Source organism: Panthera uncia, chromosome B4 (assembly GCF_023721935.1).
Source record: "Panthera uncia isolate 11264 chromosome B4, Puncia_PCG_1.0, whole genome shotgun sequence".
In the NCBI taxonomy this organism is placed as follows: Eukaryota; Metazoa; Chordata; class Mammalia; order Carnivora; family Felidae; genus Panthera; species Panthera uncia.
The window spans coordinates 69,139,804-69,165,432 of NC_064809.1; the positions used below are offsets into that span (position 1 = coordinate 69,139,804).

Sequence of the window (25,629 nt, forward strand, 5' to 3'; positions counted from 1 at the left end):
CAACCCTGAGATCAAGAGCCACATGCTCTACAGACTGAAACAGTCAGGCGCCCCTATGCTAAATTGTTTTAGCTTCTTGTTTTCTGTACATTTTTAAGCTTGTCTCTTACTCTTTTAAAAAGAGTAAACATGACATCTGTATCTAGAATTATGAAGTCTTGCAGGTCTATTTATATTATCTTTTGTTTCTGCAGGCTCTCAATTATGATGACTTGCTTTTTTCTGTGATGTTCATGTATTTGAACATTTACTCAAAACCTAGGATAAGGTGACTTCAAAAGAACACCTGTGTTGGCTTCTATGACCTGACTGGAGTCACTGTCATTTAATTTCAAACCAAGTTGATGGTTTAAGGGTCTCTGGATTCTATTAGAAAAAGGTTCCAGTTTTCAGCTCTGGCTCCATGTTTTATCTTTCTCAAGTTTCTTAATTGCACTCAATCTCCAAGTCCTCATCCACAAAACAAAGATAACAACAGTACTTATTCTACAGGTATGTTCTAGTAAGTGGTAAAATGCTTAGCACATAGTGCTCAGTGATTAACAGTTATTATCATTATGTCACTTAAAGTGAGTCTTCTCCCAATTTGCCTCAATATCATAAAGTTTTAGAAATATACAAGTCAATAAGAGATAGGCACGAATTAACTATCCACTAGTTAAGCACAGTGGAGAACGGAGACATGTTGCATCACCATGGGCCTTGAAACTAAAGAGCTAAGTTAAACTCTCTTTGCCACTTAGAGTAAACTACCCAACCTCTTCAAGCTCTAGACACTTCATTTGTGAAATGAAGAATAGTTATACCCTTGAGAGCTTTTTCTGAGCAGTAAATGAAATTCTACAATGCATTTAATATTTAAATAAAAGGTAGACATTTTCTACGTAGTAATTAAAAAGATGAAATTATTAAAATGATTTTGGCAATTCTATAAAAGTGGAAAAGCAATCTAATGAGACCTAATTCTACTAAATTTTCTGTGAGGGTAAAAAAACTATTTTAGAACTTTCCTGAAATTATATATATCACAATATATATATTTGCCAAATAAATTTACTAAAGTATATTTGTGATATTCATTCAGGATTTTTAACCTATTATGTTATAACACCGATGGGTCCCTGAGGTACAGAGATGAATGCCTTTGAATAATTAATAGATAGAGGAGTCAGATATTTAATCAAATTAGTATGAGTAATGAGATAGTACAGACATATACAAGTGTTATGACAACACAGATTTAATAGACAAGATATTTAAACTAAGCAAGAAGAGACACTGTCAACAGAAATGGGAGGCTGAGATGCATAACATAGAAAATATTACTATTTGGTAAAGAGCAAACAGCGAAAACAAAAAGTATGTTGGAGCGTCTGGGTGGCTCAGTTGGTTAAGCATCCGACTCTTGATTTTGGCTCAGGTCATGATCTCACACTTTGTGGGTTTGAGCCCAGCATCTGGCTCTGCAATGACAACATGGAGCCTGCTTCGGATTCTGTGTCTCCCTCTCTCTCTCTGCCCTTCCCTGCTTGTACTGCCTCTCTCTCTCTCTCCCTCTCTCTCTCTCTCTCTCTCTCTCTCTCTCTCAAAAATAAATAAATAAACTCAAAAACAAACAAACAAAAAAGATGTTTTATGGAACAGGTGGAAGACGAGACTTGAAAGACAATTTAAAGCCATACTGTGCAGGTATATATATGCTATGTTTAGGGATTTGGACTTTTATAACATAGATACTGGGAAGCCACTGAAATGCTAAATGGCCACAACACAATGACAGGATCAGATTTCTACATTTACAAGGGTACAGAATGGACTGGTTAGAATGAAGAAGAGAGGCAGCCAGCTAGAAAAATATCACAATAATCAAAACTAGAGACAAGACGTATAAGAAAAACACAATCATCAAATGCTTCACTATGATATTAAAATGTCTCTTTCAATGCCTTGGAAGAATGCTCTTTGAATTCAGAATAACTGCTTCTCAATTTTTCTAAAATCACTTCTAAATAGGTAAAGTGCATTGTTATTATTCACATACCATAAAAAAAATTATTAGATTTACCTTAAGATATTTATTGAAAAAATGCAACGTAAATGAATTTTCTTTTGAAAATCAGGTGCAAAAGAAATCCATTTACTAAACCCTAAAAAACGTATAAAGGTTGTTTGTTTGTTTTTTATAGAAATAGCCTTCATCTTCTTTTTTTTTAAAAAGAACACTAGTCCTTTACGACTAGGGGTGGGGGTGGAAACAATAATCAGCTAAGATTAAAACACTATTGTAATGAAAAGTTCAGAATCTTGACCTAACTAGTCTAAGAGAATGTCACTAAGACTCATCAGAAAAGGGTGACTTGGAATAAAAGCATAAAGAATTGAATCCCTAACCCTCTCCACTCCCCACTCCCATCCTGCTGCTTGAACGTGCTCAGTAAAGGAGTGACCAGTTCTTTGATCTCTTCTCTTTAAAAACAACTAAATAGCTCTTGTTTTGACTCCGTAATTAAATTTCTTCCTTGTAACAGGGATTTCATTTCTATATTGGTGACTGAGTTGGGTTTTAAGGAAACTGATAATGAAAAAGACATTTTAATATATCTTCTATTTTATAATATTTTCCAGTATATCTAAATTTAAATAATTTCATGGATGTCCTGACTTCTTTCCATGAGTAAAATTTTCTTTAATCAGACAGGGTCTATGTACACAGGCCGAGTAAATTAGCTCCCGCCTCACAGCGCCTGAGAAAATGAATTGCTTAAGAAGATTAGAGTCATTTTCTTTACTTAAAGATATTCCTGACAACCCACACTGAAATTACACAAGATTAACTCCATTAACACCATTTCCCATTCTTTAAAGTAGTAGCTTTCCAGAAAGCAGCATTTAGACTGAATAGTTCAAAGCATATTTTAAGAAGAGATCTCAAAATGCTTAGAAATGCTAATATAAGTATCATGTAAGGATTCAGAATGCGGTGCTGAGAGGTCAAGTAACATATTATTGGCCGTATAGTGAGCCATACGTGAAATGGAAAGACACTGCTTGTTTTTTTCCTTGCCATTTAGTCCACATATTCTTTTTGCAGATGACATTTCAAATCAAATATCTTAAAGGATATAACACTGTTAATCCCTCAAAGGCACAGATATTATCTGACTTATTTTGTCTTTCCCCATAGTATTTTACAGAGTGCCTTTAACTTAGGGACACTCAAATATCTGTTGGTTATTATGTCAGGCATTTGGCATTGCTTGGTAGCCTATCAAAAATAGGTAAAGCAGAAGGGCTTAGGAAAAATAGACTAAACACCATAAGACATCAAGCTATCTCTAAGAACCTTTCTGAATCTGAAAGCAAAATCCATATCACAGGCACTAAACTTTAAACTATTTATATTAACTGTCATTAGTGCCATTAAAACATATAATGCATATTTCTCTCTGGCAGTATTTTGGCATAAGCCATCAGAAGAACCATTCTGAAAATAATGCAACTGTAGTCCATCAATTCTCTTACCTTACCTTCTCTAAACTGTACGTATTCGTCAAGGTTTTTAACTGTAAAATTAATATACAAATACATTCTTATTTAAAAACCCAAACACTTCAGAGGTAAATAGAGAAAAAAATGAAAAGCCCTATTTTCCTTACTCCAGCATCTTCCTGCAGCCTCTTCTCCTATCCCTATGTTATGTTAAAACTCTGTACTGTTAACCTGGGGCTTCACTTTCTTTTTGGTCTCCTAAGGTAGTTCCCAGGTGGGAAATATTGAAAACACTGACCTAGATAATTCTTAAATATCTTAATTTGAATGAATTGCTGAATTCCCAGATTTAGAAAGTGTTTTTCGCTTACAAAAAAATAAGTAAATCTAAAAGTGTGCTGAATTATACTTACTTTATGCAAAGACAGAGTCAGATCAGATCTCAAGGGGGAAGTCATTAACCAATCTACCGTAAAACTTTCATCGGCACGGTAATGTAACATTAACTATCATAACACTAGCTGGCACTGAGAATTTACTAGATGCTAGACACTGTCGTTAGTGTTTCAGAAGATTTTCTAAAAAAAGCAGCAACTCTCTCACCATGCTTTTTCAACAATACTACTATTGTGCCAGGTACCATCTAAAATAACCTCCTATATGACCTATGATAATTTTGTCTATCATTGTGATACGAGTCCCAAAGTATTCTGGAAAATAACCCAAAGTGATTTGGGAACTTCCTGAAGGATCTGCTTTACTTTTATTTTAGTCTCAGAATCTCAAAAGAAATCTTGTTTCTCTCAAGACATGCTCCAGTATGTCTATTAATCAGGAGCAAGTAATACTGAATCGGTGGAAATGAAAGTCATTACCAAAAAAACGTGTTTTCAGAAGGCAAATATTAGGTAGATAAAAACAGTACTGATCCATGAAGCATAATCAAGTTTAACCACACACTATCTTGTTTGACCTTAACTAGGTCAGTAAACCACTCAGATATATTCCCATCTTCTTTTTTTAATTGTTTGTTTTAGTTTATTCTATTTTTTGAGACAGAGAGCAGGGGAGGGGCAGAGAGAGAAGGAGAGCGAGAATCCCAAGCAGGCTCGACACTGTCAGTGCAGGGCCTGATGTGGGGCTCGAACTCATGAACCATGAGATCATGACCTGAGCCAAAGTTGGATGCTTAACCGACTGAACCACTCAGGCGCCCCTATTCCCATCTTTAAAATCAGGGAAAATACCACCTACCTGTAGGTTGGGTCTATGGATTAAAATGAGAAAAGCGAATGTGCTGGCACAACAAACCCTCAATAAAGGTTACTTGAATCAAAAGCTGCATACGACTTGCAGTTCAGGGTAAGCCACAAAAACCTCAATTTGTTTCACCTCAGTAATCCTGATGCACTATTGCTCAGTTTCAAGAGCAACCTAGAAAATTAAAACTAATTCAAAGATTATTCTTCTGAAGGCCTGAAATGCTCAGGAGAACTGCAAAAACCTAGGTGACTGGTCAGCATATGGTCCAAAGTACATTCGAGGCCTTAAATGGAAAAAAAAATTCACATGTCAAATATTACAGGCATATAAAATAATTTTCTACATGAACAGTATCTGAATACATTTTATCGTGACTTGAAATAAGTTCAGTGATTCTTTCTTTACATATGGCCAAAGTATTAAATAAATAAATAAAATAAATAAAATAAATAAAGAAGATATCTAAAATTATAGTGCCATCTACAGGCAAAGAAAATAATATCAATGATGGCACATCTTAATGCTTTCGTATCTTCTAATTGCAATTCAACATATAAGACACCTAGAGTGTCACAATTTGCATAATTCATTTTCTGATTACATTTGTGGGATATAATTTATCATGAGATGAAACATTTTTTCTAAATTTTTTACACTTAATATAGCATTTTATTTTCAATAAATATTAAAATGATAAAGGTAATTTTTAAAAAAACCAATGATAGGAGCGCCTGGGTGGCTCAGTCGGTTGAGCATCTGGCTCTTGATTTCAGCTCAGGTCATGATCCCAACGTCGTGGGATCAAGCTCTGTTTGTGTGGAGCCCGCTTAGAATGCTCTCTCTCTCTCCCTCTGCCCCTCTCCCTTGTTCCCACTCTTTCTAAAATAAAATTTTAAAAAATTAATGAATTAAAAAGAAAATGGTACTACAACCTCCAATTTTTGTGTTCTGAGATCTGTTTATTATTAAAATATATAATGACAACAGCACCTGGGTGGCTCTGTCGGTTAGGCATCCAACTTCAGCTCAGGTTGTGACCTCATGGTTCATGAGTTCAAACCCCACATCCGGCTTTGCGCTGACAGCACGGAGTCTGCTTGGGATTCTCTCTCTCTGCCCCTCACCCACTCTCTCAAAATAAATAAACTTTAAAAAAAAAAATACTGAAAACACACCGTTTAAAAAGATAATATATGTAATGACAAAAAAGACACTTATTTTCGTGTTTTTCTCTTCCTTTCCAAACTTGAATCTGTGGATACTTATTTAACAATAACTAAGTGCCAGGTATTTTTCCAAGGTGCTTTACATATGTGAACTTGGTATGGACTCACTTTACATATATGAACATATATGAATTCACAATAATCCTATGAGGGAGGTACACTGCCATTCTCGTTTTATAGATGTTGAAACCAAAGCACACAAAGCTTAAACAACTTGTCCAAGGCCACATGCTACCTGGCAGAGCCAAGGTTCAAACTGGGGGAGTTTGTCCCCACTAACTGTGCTTTTAGTTGCTATGCTAAAGTGCCTCTCTTTGAAAGAGCTGCATTCAGTGTTTATACTGCATTTGTAATGTCTATCTTCTGGTTTTGAGGGGCAACATTTTTTTCACATACGTAAAACCTTTATCATCATTTAAAATAATTTTTAATAACTACATGTTTTACCATCAAGTTGATACATCTCATTTTATTTTGTTATCTAATGCTGGACTTTCAAACTATAATTTCTTTCACTCTGTATAAAAATGTTATAATGAGCAAGTTTTGTGTTGCATGTAACTTTTTTCCTTCTTTTGAATTTAATTTCCTTATGCTACTATACCCAAAATAGTTTCACTGACTTAAGTATATAAAAGTGCCAAATACTGACATACAATGCTCTATACTGCTTTTTAAATGTCACCATATTATACTACCAGCAATGAAAGGATGCTAGACCTTCGAAACCAATATATACCACCACCACCCCAAATTTAACTGATATATATAAGTGGTTAAGGATGGTTTACGACGTGGGATAGTTAAATATTTCAATTTTCAAATAGGCAAAATGTTTTCTTCCTCTAGCAACATAAAAGGTGGAGACAATTCTATTACTTGTTGCTTACGAGGTTGTGCTGTCCTGATTCTTTAGTAAGTCTCAAAAAGAGTCAACAAGATACTCAAAGTGACTTGTAAGTGTCAGAGCTGGAGTCTGAGCCCAGATCTGTCTGACTCTAAAATTTGTTTTTGATGACAGAGAAAAGAATCACAGAAAGCCAAGAGGGTCAATGTATATCGAGATAAGGAAATTGTATGAAAAAATTTATTTCAATCTTCACCGAAGATTATTTATCTCATAAAGAGGTAAATTACCCCGGGGTAGCTACCATAATAGAAATTATATTTCCCTAATGTATTATTCTGATAAATGATTTCAAAAAAGGAGAATGACAATAATAATTAACAAAATGCTTCATTTACCTTTCTCTCTAACCATACGCTTTCATTAAAATCTAGTTTCATCTACATTCTAAGCAAGTAGAGGATATCAACATTACTCCAAACATGTTTTTTTTACATGTTAACTTGCAGTATTATATGCTCTGAATAGTCCAGAAAGATTGTAAACTTTATAGCACAGAATAAAGGTCACTGAAACATTAGATCATAGAAAGAACATAAGCTTTGCAGTCTTAAATTCAAACGCTGCCACTTACTAGCTCTATGTCCTCTGGAACATCAGCAGCAAATTCCTAATTCCTCAGGATGTTTTGTAATTACAGGAGATAACAATTATAAAGCTCCTGGTAAATGGTAGATGCTCCAGAAATTTTAGCTCCCTCTCTTCTAAAGAATGACAGATATGATTAGATCAAGGCTAATGGTTCTAAAAGTCATGCTTCATTATCTCCCTCAGACAGACCGTAGCATAACACGAAGCATCAAGATCAAAAGAGATCAAAAGAGATAAAGTTGCTTCATCAATGTGGGAACCTTCCATTTTGACATCAGTATCATGTTCTTCCTTTAGTTGGTATGAGACATTGTGGGGACATTTCAATATCTGTCTATAGCATCCTGGAACATTCAGTTTCAGAGTAGGTACTTTAAACCTACATGTCTGTAGTCCATCTCTGCTAAGTATTTCCTGGTACCACTGCCCTACTTTGTTCTTCGGGTATTGAATATTGTATCCAAGCACTGGAAGAACCACCTGTGTAGAAGGGAAAAAATACAGATGAAACAGCCTTCAGAAAAATACATGATCATTGTAACACTGAGATTTGGTATATGAAATAATCCTTGAGATATGATCATTATGTCTCAGGATATAAACATCACAATCGGCCTAAAACATGCTACTGACCACCACACTACTTTGATTATTTTAAATGCTGCCAGGCAGAGAGCTAACTAAAATCAAGAAGGGTTCACAATAACCAAGGTAACCAACTCAAGTCAGATACTACTAGACAAACTATTGTTAATGCAGAAGAGAGGAAACAAGAAGTTATGGTACATTTAATTAGCCGACAAAGACTTAACCTCAACGTAGTCATTCAATCCTAAAAGCGTATTGCTTCTATAACACAAAGATGAATCCCTACTGTTCAATAATATAACTGGTATTTTGGCTGATGATGTTATATTCTTCTTACTTATTCAAAAACATGAAAGCGAACCACTAGCAGCATATACAGCTGCTTATGCCTTTTGTAAGGCTCTCCTCCTTTGCAGGTGATTTCTAGACATTTTTCTTGAACTACTGGTACCAAACGGTTAGTCAGAAAAAGGAACAAGGTAAAAAATTCAAATGCACACAACATGAATGGATTTCAAATTAATTACGCTAATTGAAAGAAGCTAGACCCAAAAGGCCATATACTATAAGATTCCATTTGACATTCTTTCAAAGGCAAAACTATAGGGACAGAAAATGGACAAGCTCCTGCCAGGGACTAGGGGTACAGGTTGACTAAAAAGGGGCACAGGGAAATTTTAGGGAGAGATGAAAATGTTACTTTATCTTGATTTCTGTGGTGGTCATTAAGCCTGTATGTGTTTATCAAAACTCTTAGAATTGGAAACTGAGAAGAGTGAATTTTATTGTATATAATTGCACCTGAATTAAAAAGTGGTTAAAAAAAAAGGAAGGTAGAGAAGAAAACTAATCAACATTTTGTCTTTTGGACACAATATCTCAATATCTACATTTAGACCAAAGTGATGCCAATTCTTAAGCAAATTTACCTGATGTATTGCATATGTGTTAGCTGATTCCTCTTCTTCAGTTACTAGATGAACCTATTTTTTAAAAACATGACAAAAATATGGATGATTCATTCCCTCAATTTTCCCTGTTATGTATAATTCGACTCCCATGCTGAATATACATGTACCCAAACAAGAGTATGTTCACAATTTGTTTCTAGACTGCATAAAAATTAGAACACTTCCTGCTTTAACCAAGTCAAATTGGAACACGTAGAGAATGGAGGTAGCTTAACACTCTGAGGTGATGATTTCACCTTATCACCAACTTTTCCTGACTTACAAAGTTGTTACACTGAATCAAAACTCCACTCTCTGAAACCACCACACCCTCCGCCACCTCTGTCCCCAACAAATATCATAATACTCTCCGAGAAGTGGTGTTTCTCAAAACGTGTTTCACAGAACAGTAATAGGAGGCAGGGGAAAAAAAAGAGGTATGTGGTAAGTCTGAGACATGCTGCTATAGGACACTACAGAATAGGTCATTCTGATTTCTCTAACATATGAAACTCAGGTATAAAGGCAGCTGTCATCACTAAACAAGGATGAACAGGACCCCCACCTTCCAAAGCATTCATCACATAATGTAGTGTCCAGATCCCCTCTAACTCTGCTGGCTTTCCCTTCAAGTCTGCCTACTCTAATCAATAGATTAGATGCTTCCCTTTTCTGTTTTTCATTTTGGGTTTGTATGTTTGCTTATTGGTAAGTTTTTTAATTGCTGCACTCAAAAATGGATATAAAACTCTAGATGTGATCTGACCAAATCCATGGCATGAGGGTCTCTCCTGCATCATCATTTCCAGCTTTTTGTCTTTCACAAACTCATAAGCCTATGAAAATACCAGAAAATATGGTCAAGTACAGAAGACCATGTTTTGTGTTTGGAGAACTCCCTCCAGATTGATATCAATCAATTTTTTGATTAGCAAACATACTTTTGGTGTATGGTTACTCCCCAACTATGAATTCACCTAATTTTTTAATTAATTCACCTAACACATTTCTCTATCTTGTTCACAAAAAATTATAAGAAAATCTACCTTGTGACTTGAAATAAAGGTATATCTGTACCTGTCTAGTAATCCTATCAAGAAGGGAATCACAATAGTGTCCTATAGTTTCCTACAATTTTTAACTGTAGATGCACAACATGATATGCCCCATATACCATTTATTAGAAACTTGATTGTCTTTTTCTTTTCATATGTTACCATTTTGGATCTGTAAGTCTCGCTTTTTCTTTTCTTAGTACGTACTAATAGAGTATAAATGATTGGTCTTACGATATATAAAGACTTTTAGTTTTTTGCTAATAGAAGGAAACTTAGCAAGACATGAGGAAGAAAATGTTCTCCTTTCTCTTACAGCTCCAAAAGAAAAGCAGATACACTTCTGATCCTGCAACTCTCCTTGCAAAATGTTACGTTGAACAAAGTCTTATAAGACATGTATTTCAGAGATTATTACCATATCTTGTCAAAGTAACCTTTAATATCTGAAAATCTGAATTAGTAACGGCTAACTTACTAAATAATGCGTAGCACAGGTAATATTTAAAAGAACATGTTTCCTGGAATATGAGAAAAAAACATGATTTTCCAGTATTTATAAAAAGGAGATCACTGATAAGCTCTTCTTCCACTCACATGAGGTAAAGCCTATAATGCTGTATTTCTTTTTACACAGTTTCAGATGTTGTCTCAGTTAAATGGCCATTCTTAGTGATTTATGCTCCCAGTAATCCCTTTCTTGACTAAATACTTATAAGCCACCCACCCATTCAATGAAACAGTGAAGCAGACATCTGTTGCTCTGGCTTATTCAGCCTTTACTCTCTCTTTTCCAGTAGTAGCACCCTCATTACCAGGTCGCAAATGTGATTTTTATGGGGTGGTTCCAGGAAGGATCCTTTGGAACACAGGCTTAGCCAATGACATACTCCAGGCCACAATAATTGGTTTGGGCCTGGATATGGGACCCAAGACTGGTCACTCCTAGCCAGAGAGACCTAATCCCATGGCTTTTATTCCATGGGGAAAAAAAGTCCTCTTCTCTACAAGGTGGTTTTTTGTTTGTTTGTTTTTGTTTGTTTTTGCAGTCACATTAATCTGGGTTTTTGTTTGTTTTTTTAATATAATTTATTGTCAAGTTAGCTAACATACAGAGTATACAGTGTACTCTTGGCTTTGGGAGTAGATTCCCATGATTCATCACTTACACACAAGAGATAAGCTTAGAGATGCTCATGACCATCTTGCCACTAAAAGAATGAGCCAGACTCAGAATGGCTCTAACATAGGAAAGCAGAGCTGAAAGATGAAGAAAAGAAGATAGAGATTATTTAAGAGACCGCTTCATCTGGATAGAGCTGCGCCTGAATCAGCGCCTTGGTTATGAAGGCCAATGAATTCCTGTCTGCTTTGCCTTAAGTTAGTTTGAGGTGGATCTCCATTACTTAAAACAAAAACAAAAACAAAACAAACAAAAACCTTAATTCATACATCCAGACTGTGCCATTAATTTAGATAAAGTTTCCTTTACATAGAGTTCAGAGTCTATCTTTCTATTTTTCTTCCTTTTTGAACAACTGGCCCATGTTCTCTCTAGATGCAGACACCTTTTCTATATTCCATGATTTCTCTGCTAGGGACCAATTCAGGCTAGGGTCTTTTTAATTCTGCTACCTATGTCACTTAATCTGTCTCCTCTCCAATCTGGGTCTCGATTTTCATTTCTACAAAATGGGAGTTAAGAAAGAGAGTCTCTAAAACCCTTTTCTCATCTAGAACTCAATGATTTTATGATGTTATATATGAAATTACTACTCAAAATACCTTCACTAACTTTTATAACGTATTTCTGAGACTAACTTGAGATAATGTTATTTTTGCATTTTAATTTATTCTTTGCATTATATATAAAATAAATTTCTTTACTTGATTTATATAATTCAGTTTCATTATTTTAACTGTTCAAGCCCAAGATAAAAATACTAGTTGGACAGAGAAGAAATTGAAAGAGAAACTTTCCATTATAAAAATTTTATAAAATTTATATTAAAATTTTTATAATTTATAAAAAAAGCAAGTTGTAAATGGCAATTATATAAAATCACATTTATATAACATTATACACCCTATATACCATCATTATAAAAACTGTATTTTTTCCTTTTCATATTTTAAGTTCCGAGCTCCTAAGCCCTGCCTTTGCTTTTATTCATGTTAGCTAATAGAATAAAAATACACTTTTCTATAGATATTTATGTGAAAGCATAGAAAAAGGTCTAGAAGAACATATATGAAAAAAACAGAGGTTGATTTCCTGGACACACAATAAGAGTGGTGGCAAGATGACAGCTTTGTATATAAAGTTTCAATTTTTCACTTTTAATGGCACTATTTTGTGCATTACTTCTGTAATTTTTTTAACGTGTTCTTTAAAGGAAGGTTTACTACGTTTGTACCTTTTACTTAATACCAGTGACTATTTTTATCTTTCTGTTTACAGATAGGTGTTAAGCCTCAGTTAACAGCATAGAAGCAGAAGATAAGCAAATAAATACAAGCGAAAAAAATAAAATGTGTGTTTAGTGCTAAATGATTTCTAAAAACGAGCTTCTCTAATATTCCAAGTGTAGTAACAACTCTTTGAAAACTTTGATGAAAGGATACTTACTTTATTATTTGGGAAATGTTCATCGTCAACATCTTCACCCAAACAGACCAAATCACCCTCTACTACTCTTGACCCATAGGTTCCAAGTCTGTAGGATACTGCCTCATTCCAAATTTTACTGCTATATGCATGAACGTAGAATATGCGCATAGAATGGGGAAAAGAGAACCACGCCTGGATACAACCCTCCTCCGTCATGCCAAAGCGATGCAGTGACTCCAACAATGCTCTCTCTCGAACTTTGAATTCAGGCATCAATGAAAGTGTGCCTTTAGCATCCTCTGAAATAAAGAGAAAATCAGTGAGTCAACTACTTTCCTTTAAAGGCCAGTTATAAGTACCTTTATTATGCCCTCTAAATGAGAGGCAATGAACTGTGTCATCTTATAAACCTGAATATGAAGATGATGCTTATTACCAACTATAAACCTAGCTATACCTGAAGAGTTTGTTTGTTTAATAAAGATCATTAGTCATATAGTCCATTCTCCATTCATTTTCCCTGCTTTAAAAAAAACAGCAAAAAGCACATTAGTAATACCTACTTCAGAATGGAGATAAACTAACTGGAAATTATTCAGAGGACCTCTTTTAAAAAAGGCATGAAATAAACCTGTGAGCCTATAGATTTTTAAAGAGCTATTATGAACACTTATATAGAATATTTGGAATAAGAAAGGTTGGATCCTTCATGTACGCTAACAGGCCTTCCTAATGGGGTGCTTTTTAAAATTAAATTGATGGACTCTACAGCAAAGAGGCTTATTCAGGTAGGAATCCTCATTTTAGTAAATGTGCCACATGTTGCTCATGCACACTGAACTGTATGAATCATTGCCGTAAGGACATTATGTTCTCTGGACTCTAAATAATACAAACACATATGTCATTTCGAGAGTGAAACTCCATGTAGATTGACTCTAGAACCCATACTCATAACCACTTTTCTTTAGTGCTTCTCATTAAACATTCTGCATTATAAACCATCACATTGGGCTAAAGTGTCAAAATTGACAGGGCTGAATGGCGACTAAGCCCAAATCAATGCACAAAGTATTGGATACAACAAATAATACTTTTATGTAGTTGGTTTTTCAGTCTCCCCGAGTTGTAGCATATACTTCCATCAGTACCAGTTTAGAATTTGGAATTCTTATCTCCTCTGAGGGTACAGACCAAGAAAATCTAAGAAGCTATTTCTCCCCTTACTCCTACCCCCAGGCAAGAGTTAAAACAGACAAGAGTTCTGGATATTTGGCCCAAACTAAAGTGTCTTGGGCATGTAATAAAATTATTAAATATATAACATACTATAATCTATTTCCTATCACATTTATGTTGCAATAAATGCCTGCCTAATGACATACATTTATATTATAGATTTGCACGACTATGTATGGGGTAAAGAAACTTTTAAATACCAGTTTGAAGAAAATATTTCTTTGCTCTGTTTACAGGATCATCCAAATCTTCTGGTGTAAGAAATAATTTTACAGCCTCCACCTTTAAAAATCAAGCAAGCAAACATAGTAAATGAAAATGACAAATTACTTTTTTAAAAAATGTTTATTTATTTTTGAGAGAGAAAGCATGAGCAGGGAGGGGCAGAGAGAGGGAGAGAGAGAATCACAAACAGGCTCCATGCTGTCAGCACAGAACCAGATGCTGGGCTCAAACTCACAAATTGCGAGATCATGACCTGAGCCAAAATCAAGAGTCAGATGCTTAATTGACTGAGCCACCCAGGTGGCCGCAAATCACTTTTTTAAAAAAGATACAAATTCTCTAGCATCATAAAAAAAAAAAAAAAAAAAAAAAAAAATAGGCACTTAACCAATGATATTTGGTGCTGCAATTTTATCTTCAAGCTTTCAAAAATTAAACAGTGTTAAATTGGTAAATAAATCTGTACCAAGCAACTTTACACACAGGTTTAAAATATTCTGAACTGGGGCACCTGGGTGGCGCAGTTGGTTGAACATCTGACTTCGGCTCAGGTCATGATCACGCAGTTCGTGTGTTTGAGCCCCATGTCAGGCTCTATGCTGACATCTCAGAGCCTGGAGCCTGCTTTGGATTCTGTGTCTCCCTCTCTCTCTACTCCTCTCCCATTCATGCTCTGTCTCTCAAAAATAAATAAAAGTTAAAAAAAATTAAAACAAAATATTCTCAACTGGAAAAAGTGCCTCCCATCACTTCCATATTCTACTTCTGTCATTCCTTATCTCTATCATTGAGTTACGACTGCATGTATGAACTAATGACATAAAACTCAGACCTGACCAACATAGACAACAAAAACAGGGGAGGTAATAAGCATAGGAAAATGGTGAACCACTAATTTCATTCCAGTTCTCAAGTTTTGGAATGCTTTGGTCTTTAAAATAATTGCCAAAATCCTTTTTTATTGCCAATATTAATATTTTCTTTTGAAAACTAAATAGATTAAAAGATGTTCCTTTTTTTTTAATGCTATCTATGAGGTCCTGTATATTATTATTATTATTATTATTATACTGTCTCCAGCATGGTGATTCATAAGTATATGTTTTAGAGTACGAAAGGATCTTAAAATAGATCATTCAACCTAAAATCCCAGTCTTATTTTACAGTATTCATTCATCCATTCAAACAAATATATGTTAAGAAGCTAATTCATTCAAATAAATATTACTAAGCATCTGTGATGTGCTAGGCACTATGCAGAGTACCAGGGATGGAATGTTGAGCAAGAGAGACATAGTGTTTGTTTACTGGAAAAGATTAAATAAACATTAACAGTAAAATATAATAAAACCTAAGATGGGAAATCCAAGAGGCTTTCAAGTCACAAGATAAGAATAATTCAATTTTTCTTGGGAATGGGATGAGAATTTAAATTGAGATGCAAAGAATATAAAGGTTGGGGAGAAAACGTTTCCAAGGAAAGAAAATATGGCTTTCTAGCATGGGGCCAGCCTCAAAGTTGGCCCCCGCTGATCTCCATTCCCTGGTACTCATGCCTCGTGCAGTCCTCTTCTGTACTTACCAGGGTGGATCTGCGTGCCCAGTGAGTAAAACAGAGCAAAAGTGACGATGTCACTTCTAAGATTATATTATAAAAGACACTTCGATTTATGTTGTGGTCTCTCTATCTCTCATTCATTTGTGCTCCTGAACTCCTCTCTCATAGGGAAGTCATGCCATGAGTAGTCCCATGATGGGAAACTGTCAAAAGCAGAGTGTGCTTGGAAGGAGCTCCTCTGTGCCTCATCAAGTCATCAAAGACTATAACCCTGGCTGACAGTGTGACTGCACATCATAAGACACCCTGATGCTGCAACACCCAGCTCGGCTGCTCCCAGATGCCTGACCCTCAGAGACAGTGAGATAATAAATGCTCGTCATTATAGACCATGCAGTTTGCGAGTAGTTTGTTTGTTACACAGCAACAATTGACAGCTAAAGCTCTAGCAAAGTTAAAAAAAAATGAGAAGCACAGAATATGAAGTTTAAAAGAGGGGACAGCTTTTGTTTAAATGCTATAAGAAATGTGAATTTTGCATCATCGGATGCCATATTTCTGGAATTATAGGGTGTTAACGTTTCCTCCAAATCCTCCATTCACTTCATTAAGAATTTGGTGAGTGCTCATCAATTCTCTGTTAAGTCTCCAGTATTAAACACAGGGACATCACATACAATTTCACTTTATTACAGTGTGATACTAAGACTACAATAGCTGCTCATAAATGTTCAATAATGTAGCATTATGGTGTATGTATGTGTGTACATATGCATTCACATGCTGGGTTAACAAAGCAAAGGATTGGGTTACGTAGTAAGTATAACTGACAAAACAAATCAGAGCAGAGTGTTTTTTTTTAATCCATACCATTTCACTCTTCAGCAAAGCCAGTCCAATCTGGTCAGTGTGAACGTTCCTTCCCATCCCAAATCTCTGCGGTCCATAGTAATTTACAAACCCTTTATTCTACGAATACAAGAAAATCAATCATTAAAAGCATATTATTATGTGAACACTGGGTGTTGTATGTAAGCGATAAACCACGGGAATCTACCCTCAAAACCAAGAGCGCACTGTATACAATGTTAGCCAATTTGACAATAAATTATATTAAAAAAAAATTAAAAACTAAAATTAAAAAAAAAAAAAAGCATATTGTTATGGACTGCATGCCTGTATATCCCCCAAAATTCATACGTTGAAATCCTAACCTCCAATGTGATGGTATTTGGAGGTGGGGACGCTGGGAGGTAATCAGAGCTCTCATGAATGGGATTAGTGCCCTTCTAAGAAAAGACCTTGGAGCTAGCTCACTCTATTTCCACCATGTGAGAATACAACACGAAGACAAGGCTGGCACCCTGATCTCAGGCTTCCAGCCTCCAGCATGATACAAAATATATTTCTGTGATTTAAAAGTCACCCAGTCTATGGGTCTTTGTCATAGGCCCAAAGTGACTACAACAAATTAATAGAATTATTGTGTCAGATATCTAATCAAGTTTCCTCTTCATATTTATTTTAATAAAAGAATACTGTAATCAGCAATATACACATGGGAACCAAATGGTCTGAGATATGCTATACAATTAAAGAAAAGAAAGAAGAAAAACAAACAATTAAAAGTTAGAAAATAAGGCCAGCAAAAAAAGCCTTAAAAAATAGGTCAGCTCTCCATTCATATTACTGAAGGGTATTCTAAGATGCAGGACTTTCAATGCTAAAATTGGGGAAGTTCTGGGAAAACTGGGATGAACTGGTTACTAGGTGTGATCTTTGCTCTAAAGCTCTTTCTGATTCTGAGATGCTCCTGTTGTCTGGAGATGCTGGGAATAAGCAATACATTTACTTCAAACCCAGCAAGTCTTAGTTCCTTTATACAGAACAATTCATTTTTTAATTATCTCAGTTTCTAAAGACCTGAGTCAAGAGAATGACATGGCATCACTTCCCCAAGAACAGAAAATTGTAAATTACTCTGCAACCTTAAAGACAATAATAGTCAGTGGTTAAACATGCTCTCACAAGGAAAACATCAGGGCCCAGATGGTTTCTTGAAAGATAAGAGTCTTCCACACTCACTTTATGAGAGGAGATCATATTTATTCATTCAGCAATTATGACTTCAAATTTGGAAAAATAATATCAAATAATATCCTAGAATGACCAGAAGAGTTTTAAATACCCCTTCAAATTACTTAGGGCTGGATATAACAAAAGGTTTCTAGTGGTCAAAGTTATAACCGTCTAAAACAAAACTTCAAAGACTTCTTATTTTCAGAACTAAAGGAAAGTTGGCTAAAGCTAAAACCATTTCTAATGGGGATTTTATAACTAGCAGTTGTGTATCCAAAAGTTCCAAATGAAAGACAGGCAATAAATGCTATCAGACTTCAGAGAAATTTTCTCCCCTTTTTAAGGGATATTATTTTAGTAGCAGTTTTTCAGGACAGAGAAAAGAATTTTAGATACAGAAGTAAGGGAAAAACAACCATATAAGGGGTATACAATCAAAGAGTGTCTATGCACAGGTAAATGTGCTGAATTTTAAAAATCTTTATTAGAAGTCATTTTCCTGACTATAAGGCATAATAACTGATTAAAAACCTGGCTTTTTGTTTGTTTGCTTTTCTTTGGAGAGGAATAAAACTGTGTAAAAAGGTCTTTGTGGTCAGAATCTTATATCAATGTTTCTCAATGTTAGCTGTAGAGTAAAATCAGCTAGGGAGTTTTTAAAAAATATTAATAAACTAAGCTGCATTCCCAAATGTTCTTATTGAATTGGTTTGGGGGTAGAGATTGACTACTGAGATTGCGTACAAGCATCCCAGATTGAGGATTACTGGTCTAGATCAGAACTTGTCAAACTACTAATGGCCTATAAGTCAAATGTGGCCCTACACCTATTTTTGTAAATAAAGTTTTATTGGAACACAACCATGCTCATTCATTTATGTATTGTCTATGGCTGCTTCCACACAATGGCAGTATAGTGGCTGCAAAAGAGACCATATGCCTAGCCCTCAACAGAGAAAGTTTGCTTACCATACTCTAGATGATCAGACTGAAGGCTATGGTATGTTTAGATGCCTGGCAAATGTCACTTATATGTTTATGTTAAATAGCTTTTTATTGCAAGACATAATAAAATGTATGTGATTTACTACATTGAAAAAAATCATAATTAGACTAAAAAGAAAAAGATTGTATATAATTCTGATAAGTAATGTAACTATTTACCAAAGATTTCTGAAAAAAATTACTGAACAAATTTCCAAAAAAAAATAATCCTTTTGCCTGAAATACTACTCTATATGGCATGTGCTAAACATACAAATAACAACAAAAAAACCTACCTCTGTTCTTATATAGATAGCTTCCCCCTCCCCACACACTCTGGATAATACTATATGTTACATTTTTAAAAATCACATTAAAGCTGTTTTTTAATACAAAAATATACTACCAAGAAAATTAAAAATAAGCCAAATGTCCCTGTCATTTTTTAAATAATTACATATACACATTTAAAAAAAGGTACAAAAGAAAAAGTTTTTCTTCCTGCCTCAGTGTAAAGAGGACTATAAACATTTTCCTATAACATTATTTTAAAATTGAGTTTTCTTACCTTAACATTTTCTATTGCCTCTAAAATTCTGTCTTTCAGGTTTGCAGAGTCATTTATCTGGTTTTTTAAATTTCTGATGACAATATCAAAGTGATTTCCTTTGAGCTGACCAAGTCTAAGGGAATCATCTATAGATCGAATATTAAACACATTCATTCTTTTCTTTTCAATTTCTTTTTCAATATTTTTCAACCTATAAACGATAAATCATATAGACTCAGTTAAATCTTACATTTAAAAATTAACGTAAGTTTAAATGACAGTTGCCAGACAACCACTTACACCAGAACACCTAAAAATTCAAAAGTTAATGTTATTTCAACGAATGTGCACTAAAAAACCCATTATTATAGGATCATATTAACAGAGTTGTTTTATGACCTGAAACACATACTCCTAATGCTATCACTTTATCTGTGCCTTCTGACTTCTCCTTAATTTAACTGGTAAAAACCTCTTAACTGTTCTAGTCTTCCTGTCCTCAGACTTTGTTCCTTTCCTCCTCAGTCTCTCTTCCTCCAACATTACTAAGAAAAACCAGTAGCACCAGAGGATTTTACTAAAATTCTGCTCTGAACACTTTTTCTTTAATATTTATTTATTTTTGAGAGTGGGGGAGGGGCAGAGAGGGAGGGAGACACAGAATCCAAAGCAGGCTCCAGGTTCTGAGCTGTCCGCACAGAGCCCGATGTGGGGCTCAAACTCATGAACCATGAGACCACGAACTGAGCAGAAATCGGATCTTCAAACAAATGAGCCACCCAGGCGCCCCTGCTCTGAACATTTTCTTACTCAAACTTTCAATTCTTCCCCAAATCTAAAGAATAGATTCCAACTATTAGCATACCTTTAAAGACTCTGTAAGAAAGCATTTTCTTTACATTCATATTTTCTGTCATACTTATAGGAACTATCTGTTTTATCAGGTAGGTAGTTAACTTACTGCTCGTCCAAATACATCTTCAAGTTTTTTTCATCTGCTAAAATCTTACTATTACTTGAAGGGTAATTAAAATCCTATACCCATTAGCCAAATCAAAGGGCTCTCTCCTCCTAGGAATTAATAATATTTTGTCTTTAGTAGTTGAAAACCAGTTTCTAACATCTAAATATCTTTGAAAGCTAAAGTCTTTCTCTCTTACTATACTGTACTTTAAAAAAAATTTTTTTTTATGTTTATTTATTTTTGAGAGAGAGACAGAGACAGAGCATGGGTCAGGGAGGGACAGAAAGAGGGAAACAGAACTTGAAGCAAGCTCCAGGCTGCTGAATCACTATGCTGTGTATCTGACACTAATGTAATATTTTGTGTCAAGTATACTAAAAAAAAAAAAAAAAAAGAAAAGAAAAGAAAAAAAAGAGGTTACTGTGGCTATTCTGAGTAGTGGAATTATTAGTGACTTTTAACTTCATTCTTACATTCTTCTATTTTCTGAATCTACTGTAATAAATATGTATTTATTTTACAATTACAAAAAATATTTTTAAAATTTGAGAAAGCTGAAAGGAGGTTAATTTGAATACTTTACTCTTCATTTAATGAGGATTTATTTTATTTTATTTATTTATTTATTTATTTTTTAACGTTTATTTATTTTTGAGACAGACAGAGACAGAGCATGAATGGGGGTGGGTCAGAGAGAGGGAGACACAGAATCTGAAACAGGCTCCAGGCTCTGAGCTGTCAGCACAGAGCCCGACTCGGGGCTCAAACTCACAGACCGTGAGATTGTGACCTGAGCCCAAGTCGGACGCTCAACCGACTAAGCTACCCAGGCGCCCTGAGGATTTATTTTAAATGTAAGGAACCATGACGATAAAAGCATAAAAAGTATTATAGTAATTAAAAATACATACATTTGTAACACACTGTCCTGAATATAAATGCATATTCAAATATGGTACAGGGTATTTTTTAAACCTTTAATTTTATGTCATCTCTATACCCAACACAGGGCTTGAACTTACAACCCTGAGATCAAGAGTCACAGGCTATACCGACTGTGCCAGCCAGGCGCTGGTACAGGATTTTCAGAAACAATTCAGATCATTTAAAATCTTCCACTTCTCAGTGTCTGTCTTAAAACAACCTATATTTGTAGTATAAATTTAATGTTTATTTATTTTTGAGAGAGAGACAGAAAGAGAGAGAGAGTCCGAGTAGGGGAGGAACAGAGAGAGAGGGAGACACAGAATTGGAAGCAGGCTCCAGGCTCTGAGCTGTCAGAACAGAGCCCAACACGGGGCTCGAACCCACAAACTGGGAGATCATAATCTGAGCCGAAGTCAGACGCTTAACCAACTGAGCCACTCAGGCGCCCCTTCAGTGTAAATTTAAGACATAATGCTATTTAGATGATAATTATATTATTAAAGAATGTGCTGTTCAGTAAGCTTTCAATCAATTAATTACTATTGGAGCGCCTGGGTGGTTCAGTCGGTTGAGCGTCCAACTTCAGCTCAGGTCATGATCTCGCAGTTCGTGAGTTCAAGCCCCACGTCGGGCTCTGTGCTGACAGCTCAGAGCCTGGAGCCTGCTTCCGATTCTGTGTCTCCCTCTCTCTGCCCCTTCCCCACTCATACTCTGTCTCTCTCTGTCTCTCAAAGATGAATAAACATTAAAAAAAAATTTTTTTAATTACTATTGATAGTGAGGTTAATATGTTCCTAGTGTTCTGATTTTTTAAATCTTACATTTATCTATCTGATGCAATATGATAGAAAAGTTCTATCTTATAAAGTAATGTCATATTACCTCTCTGGAGTCACTTTTCTAACAACCATTGCTTGATAGGTGACAGCTTTCTTGTCTTTAAGGCCTGCATAACTAAAATCTGAAGGAATCACACCAAGTTTCATAGCTAAAAAACCAACTGCTTCAAACATTTCCAGATTTTCTTTCCGTAGCGTAAAGGCTGAAACAAAGAAAAACCCAAGATTATACACACACACACACACACACCAGCTGTGATACATCAATTACATTCTTAGTAGACAAACAGGTTAATATAATGAATCAAATTATTCATTTAAGTAGGTATAAGTATTTTTTAGTCAAGATACAAAATCAGTGTCTTAGATTACAACTATCATTTAAAAAATACTAATTGGCTCAGCAAAGGCTTACAGAAAAAAACATCTAAATTCCTTAATTGGGCATTCATATCTGGCCACAATCTCCCTTTTCAGTCTCCACATGTGCCACTTCCATTCATGTATCTTATACAACCCGGAGACTATCTCATAATTCCTGGATGGACTAGATCCTTCCACAGCTTTGTACTTGCGCACATTTGAATCCCTCTGTTTAAATGTGTTCCTCCCATTTTACTTGCAGTGCTTGTATGCACTCCTCATGATCCAACAACGGCAGCAGTTCTCTCTCAAATTCTTTCCAAGTTCCCCACACTGAATGCTCCTAAGCAGGGATCGTGTTGGTTTTCTCAATCACTAACACCCACAGCCTAACACACAGTAAGTATGCAGATAATTGTCAAGTGAATGAATAAATAAACCACAACATGCTGATTATATAATCTGGCATGTCTCCACAAGTTGTCATTATGGATATCATGACACTTGTCATTACAATTTATCTCTTTATGTTTGTCCGCCCCACAAACTGGGAGTTCCAGCACAGCAAACCAGTAGATAGAAGGGTGCGTGCCTTGTGGTAGGTGCTTAAAATGTCTACCAGATGACACGGTGGGAGTGAGATTATGGAGGTAGGGAGAAGGAACAAGCCCAGTACCAACTAACACCAAAGAAGTTCCCCCATATGCTGGCCTATATAACCCACCAGCATTGATAGTAACAAAATACCACAACCCACAAGTCACCATATTTACATATAAGATACATCAAACTATTGCCCTCTTCCCTCAAGTCATGAAAAGGAAACGCAGGGTTTTTTGCAAAATAATTTATATTTTGTTCAGTTGTCATAATTGTCATTGGCAGCTACAAGGGTCTCTGTGAATAATGAGTACTCTAGGAAAAATGAACATTAAACATAAACATGATTCAGGAAGTAGAAGGATGTGAACTCTATCTATCTGTCTATCTATGAATATATAAAATAGCTAAACAAGAACTTATAATATCCACACTTTAGAATATCATGCAGTTGTTTAAAAGAATGGGGAAGACCTGTTATTTATATCTCCTAATGAATAATCTCTAAAAACATGAAAATAGCAGGTTTCAAAAATATGCATAGTGCATATAATTTATGTAAAAGTTTTAAAAATCTACAATGCAATATTGTATATTTTCAATGTTTTAATTTTTATAAGAAAAATATTTTTGCTTGCACATTTAAGAACTGTTAAAGTATAAACAGATATAATTTCTAAAGAATATTCAGGCACTATCCATTACTTTCTAGATATTTTTTACCACTAGGGCCATTATTTTTTGTACGATCATACAGCTTCCTAGATTTCTCCAAATTTTCTATTATAGCAGTGATAAGTTAAATTTACTATGACTTCCGTTATTCTTAAAGAACTGATAAAAGAAGTAAAAGAAAGGAAAGAATAATACATGTCAATTCTGTGTCTAAGTTACAATCTGTTCTTTACACTTTCAGGTTATCTTAACCAAATGGATTCGAATATAAACGTCTTCATCCAAGACTGCTATTTATATCACTTGTTTCAAATAAAATGAAATGAAAAGCCCATATTTAAAATGTAGAGAAATCATAACCTCAAAATATCTCAGCTTTTGTCATGATAGGATTTAATTATACAGTTTAAATAAAATGATTTAGGAAGATGTGCTAGGCTAAGGATACAATGGTCAATAAAAAAAAAAAAAAAATGATCCCTGTCTCGGAAGCATTTAGTCTTAGGAGGCCTAAAAGAATTTGAGGAAGAAGTGCCTCTGGAGGTTTAAAGAATGAACAGAAGCATGGCAAGCAGCCAAAGCAATAAGAAAGATAGAAATATCAAATATTTCTGTATTTGTAAGATTTATGGGACCTTATTATTTCATAGGGTCTATAATGTTCTCCCTTTCCCAAGTACATACCTGTGTGAAGCTAAGTTTTGTTCTTTTGATTCATTCAAAACAATAAATTCCAACAGACTGAATGCAAGAACAGATATGAGAATCCAGCTGACTTCTATGAAATCAGGCATTAGAAAGATTTGCAGAACTGTAAAACAATGCTTCTTGTCACTAATTTATAGTTGAAATTTTTTTATTAAAATTCTTATCATTTTAATAGTAATAGATTATTTTAAACAACTTTATATATTAAAATTTGTTTTAATTGAAGTATAGTTGACAAACAATATTACTTTAGTTTCAGGTATACAACATGGTGGTCCAACAATTTTTCTGTTTTAATAGGTTAGATATCAATAGGTAATAAACACACAAACGAAAGTTGTTTGTGGTCTCCGATGACTTATAAGAGCTATCCCCTTCAGGTGTCCTAGAACCAAAATGTCTGAGAGTCAATTAGGAACAATTTGAAAAAATATACCCCTCAAGTATATCAAATTTGTGGAAATAGACAGAAGTCACTAAAATATTTTTTAAATATTTTTTAACGTTTATTTATTTTTAAGAAAGAGAGAGAAACAGAATTTGAGCGGGGGAAAGGCAGAAAGAGAGGGAGACACAGAATCCAAAGCAGGCTCCAGGCTTCGAGCTGTCAGCACAGAGCCCGACGCGGGGCTCAAACTCATGAACCCTGAGATCATGACCTGAGCTGACGTTGGACACTTAACCAACTGAGCCACCCAGGCACCCAAGTCACTAAAATACCTGAAGAGTAAAAGAAATGCAAAATTCGGTCAAGTGTTGCAGCAGCCGGGCTAGGTGTCACAAACTTTTCAAAGTAGACCAGGAAACTGTATTCCAAAAAAGAAGGCCAACAAACAAATCCTTAAAAGTTTTGAAGTTTATGTGTTTGGTAACTAGGGTTTAAGGTGTCAAATCTACCCCTGACAATGTGGGTATGTCACTCACTAGCTGTTAAGCAAGCTCAGCCATGTAGGAAGGAACCTCCAAATCGTCTGAAACTATATCATTTGTTGCGGATTAGCCGTAGAGCATAAGCACTTTTTTTTCATTTGTGAGGATTCAGAACTTAGAATAGGAATATTAAGGAGAATCAAACCCATAATTTTAGTGTTTGTATAAATGAATCTGTGTCTTACATACTTGGAATGTTTAAGAGAATGAGACTCCCATATATTCCAATTACAAATGTCTAATTGATTTAAATTTGTCTTTTTACATTGAAATCTCATTCAGTTAGTAACTAATAAGGAAACAACACA

At 35.0% G+C, this 25,629-nt stretch overlaps 1 protein-coding gene across 4 annotated transcripts in view; it reads right to left on the minus strand.

Annotated features, from left to right (window-relative positions):
* Positions 1-1,556: 1,556 nt before the first annotated feature.
* Positions 1,557-25,629, minus strand: part of PUS7L (pseudouridine synthase 7 like) — a 37,545-nt gene continuing 13,472 nt past the window's right edge. For 2 of the 4 annotated variants that reach the window (XM_049625329.1, XM_049625328.1), the window contains 8 exons: positions 24,368-24,494; positions 22,089-22,248; positions 19,334-19,526; positions 16,573-16,671; positions 14,120-14,201; positions 12,699-12,979; positions 8,994-9,047; positions 1,557-7,956 (listed from right to left, as the gene is read on the minus strand). In XM_049625329.1, coding sequence (XP_049481286.1) covers positions 7,630-7,956; positions 8,994-9,047; positions 12,699-12,979; positions 14,120-14,201; positions 16,573-16,671; positions 19,334-19,526; positions 22,089-22,219 — 1,167 coding nt within the window. In that variant the 5' untranslated portion in view covers positions 22,220-22,248; positions 24,368-24,494 and the 3' untranslated portion in view covers positions 1,557-7,629. The remainder of the gene's footprint in view (positions 7,957-8,993; positions 9,048-12,698; positions 12,980-14,119; positions 14,202-16,572; positions 16,672-19,333; positions 19,527-22,088; positions 22,249-24,367; positions 24,495-25,629) is intronic. The other 2 variants (XM_049625330.1, XM_049625326.1) reach the window with 2 other exon arrangements.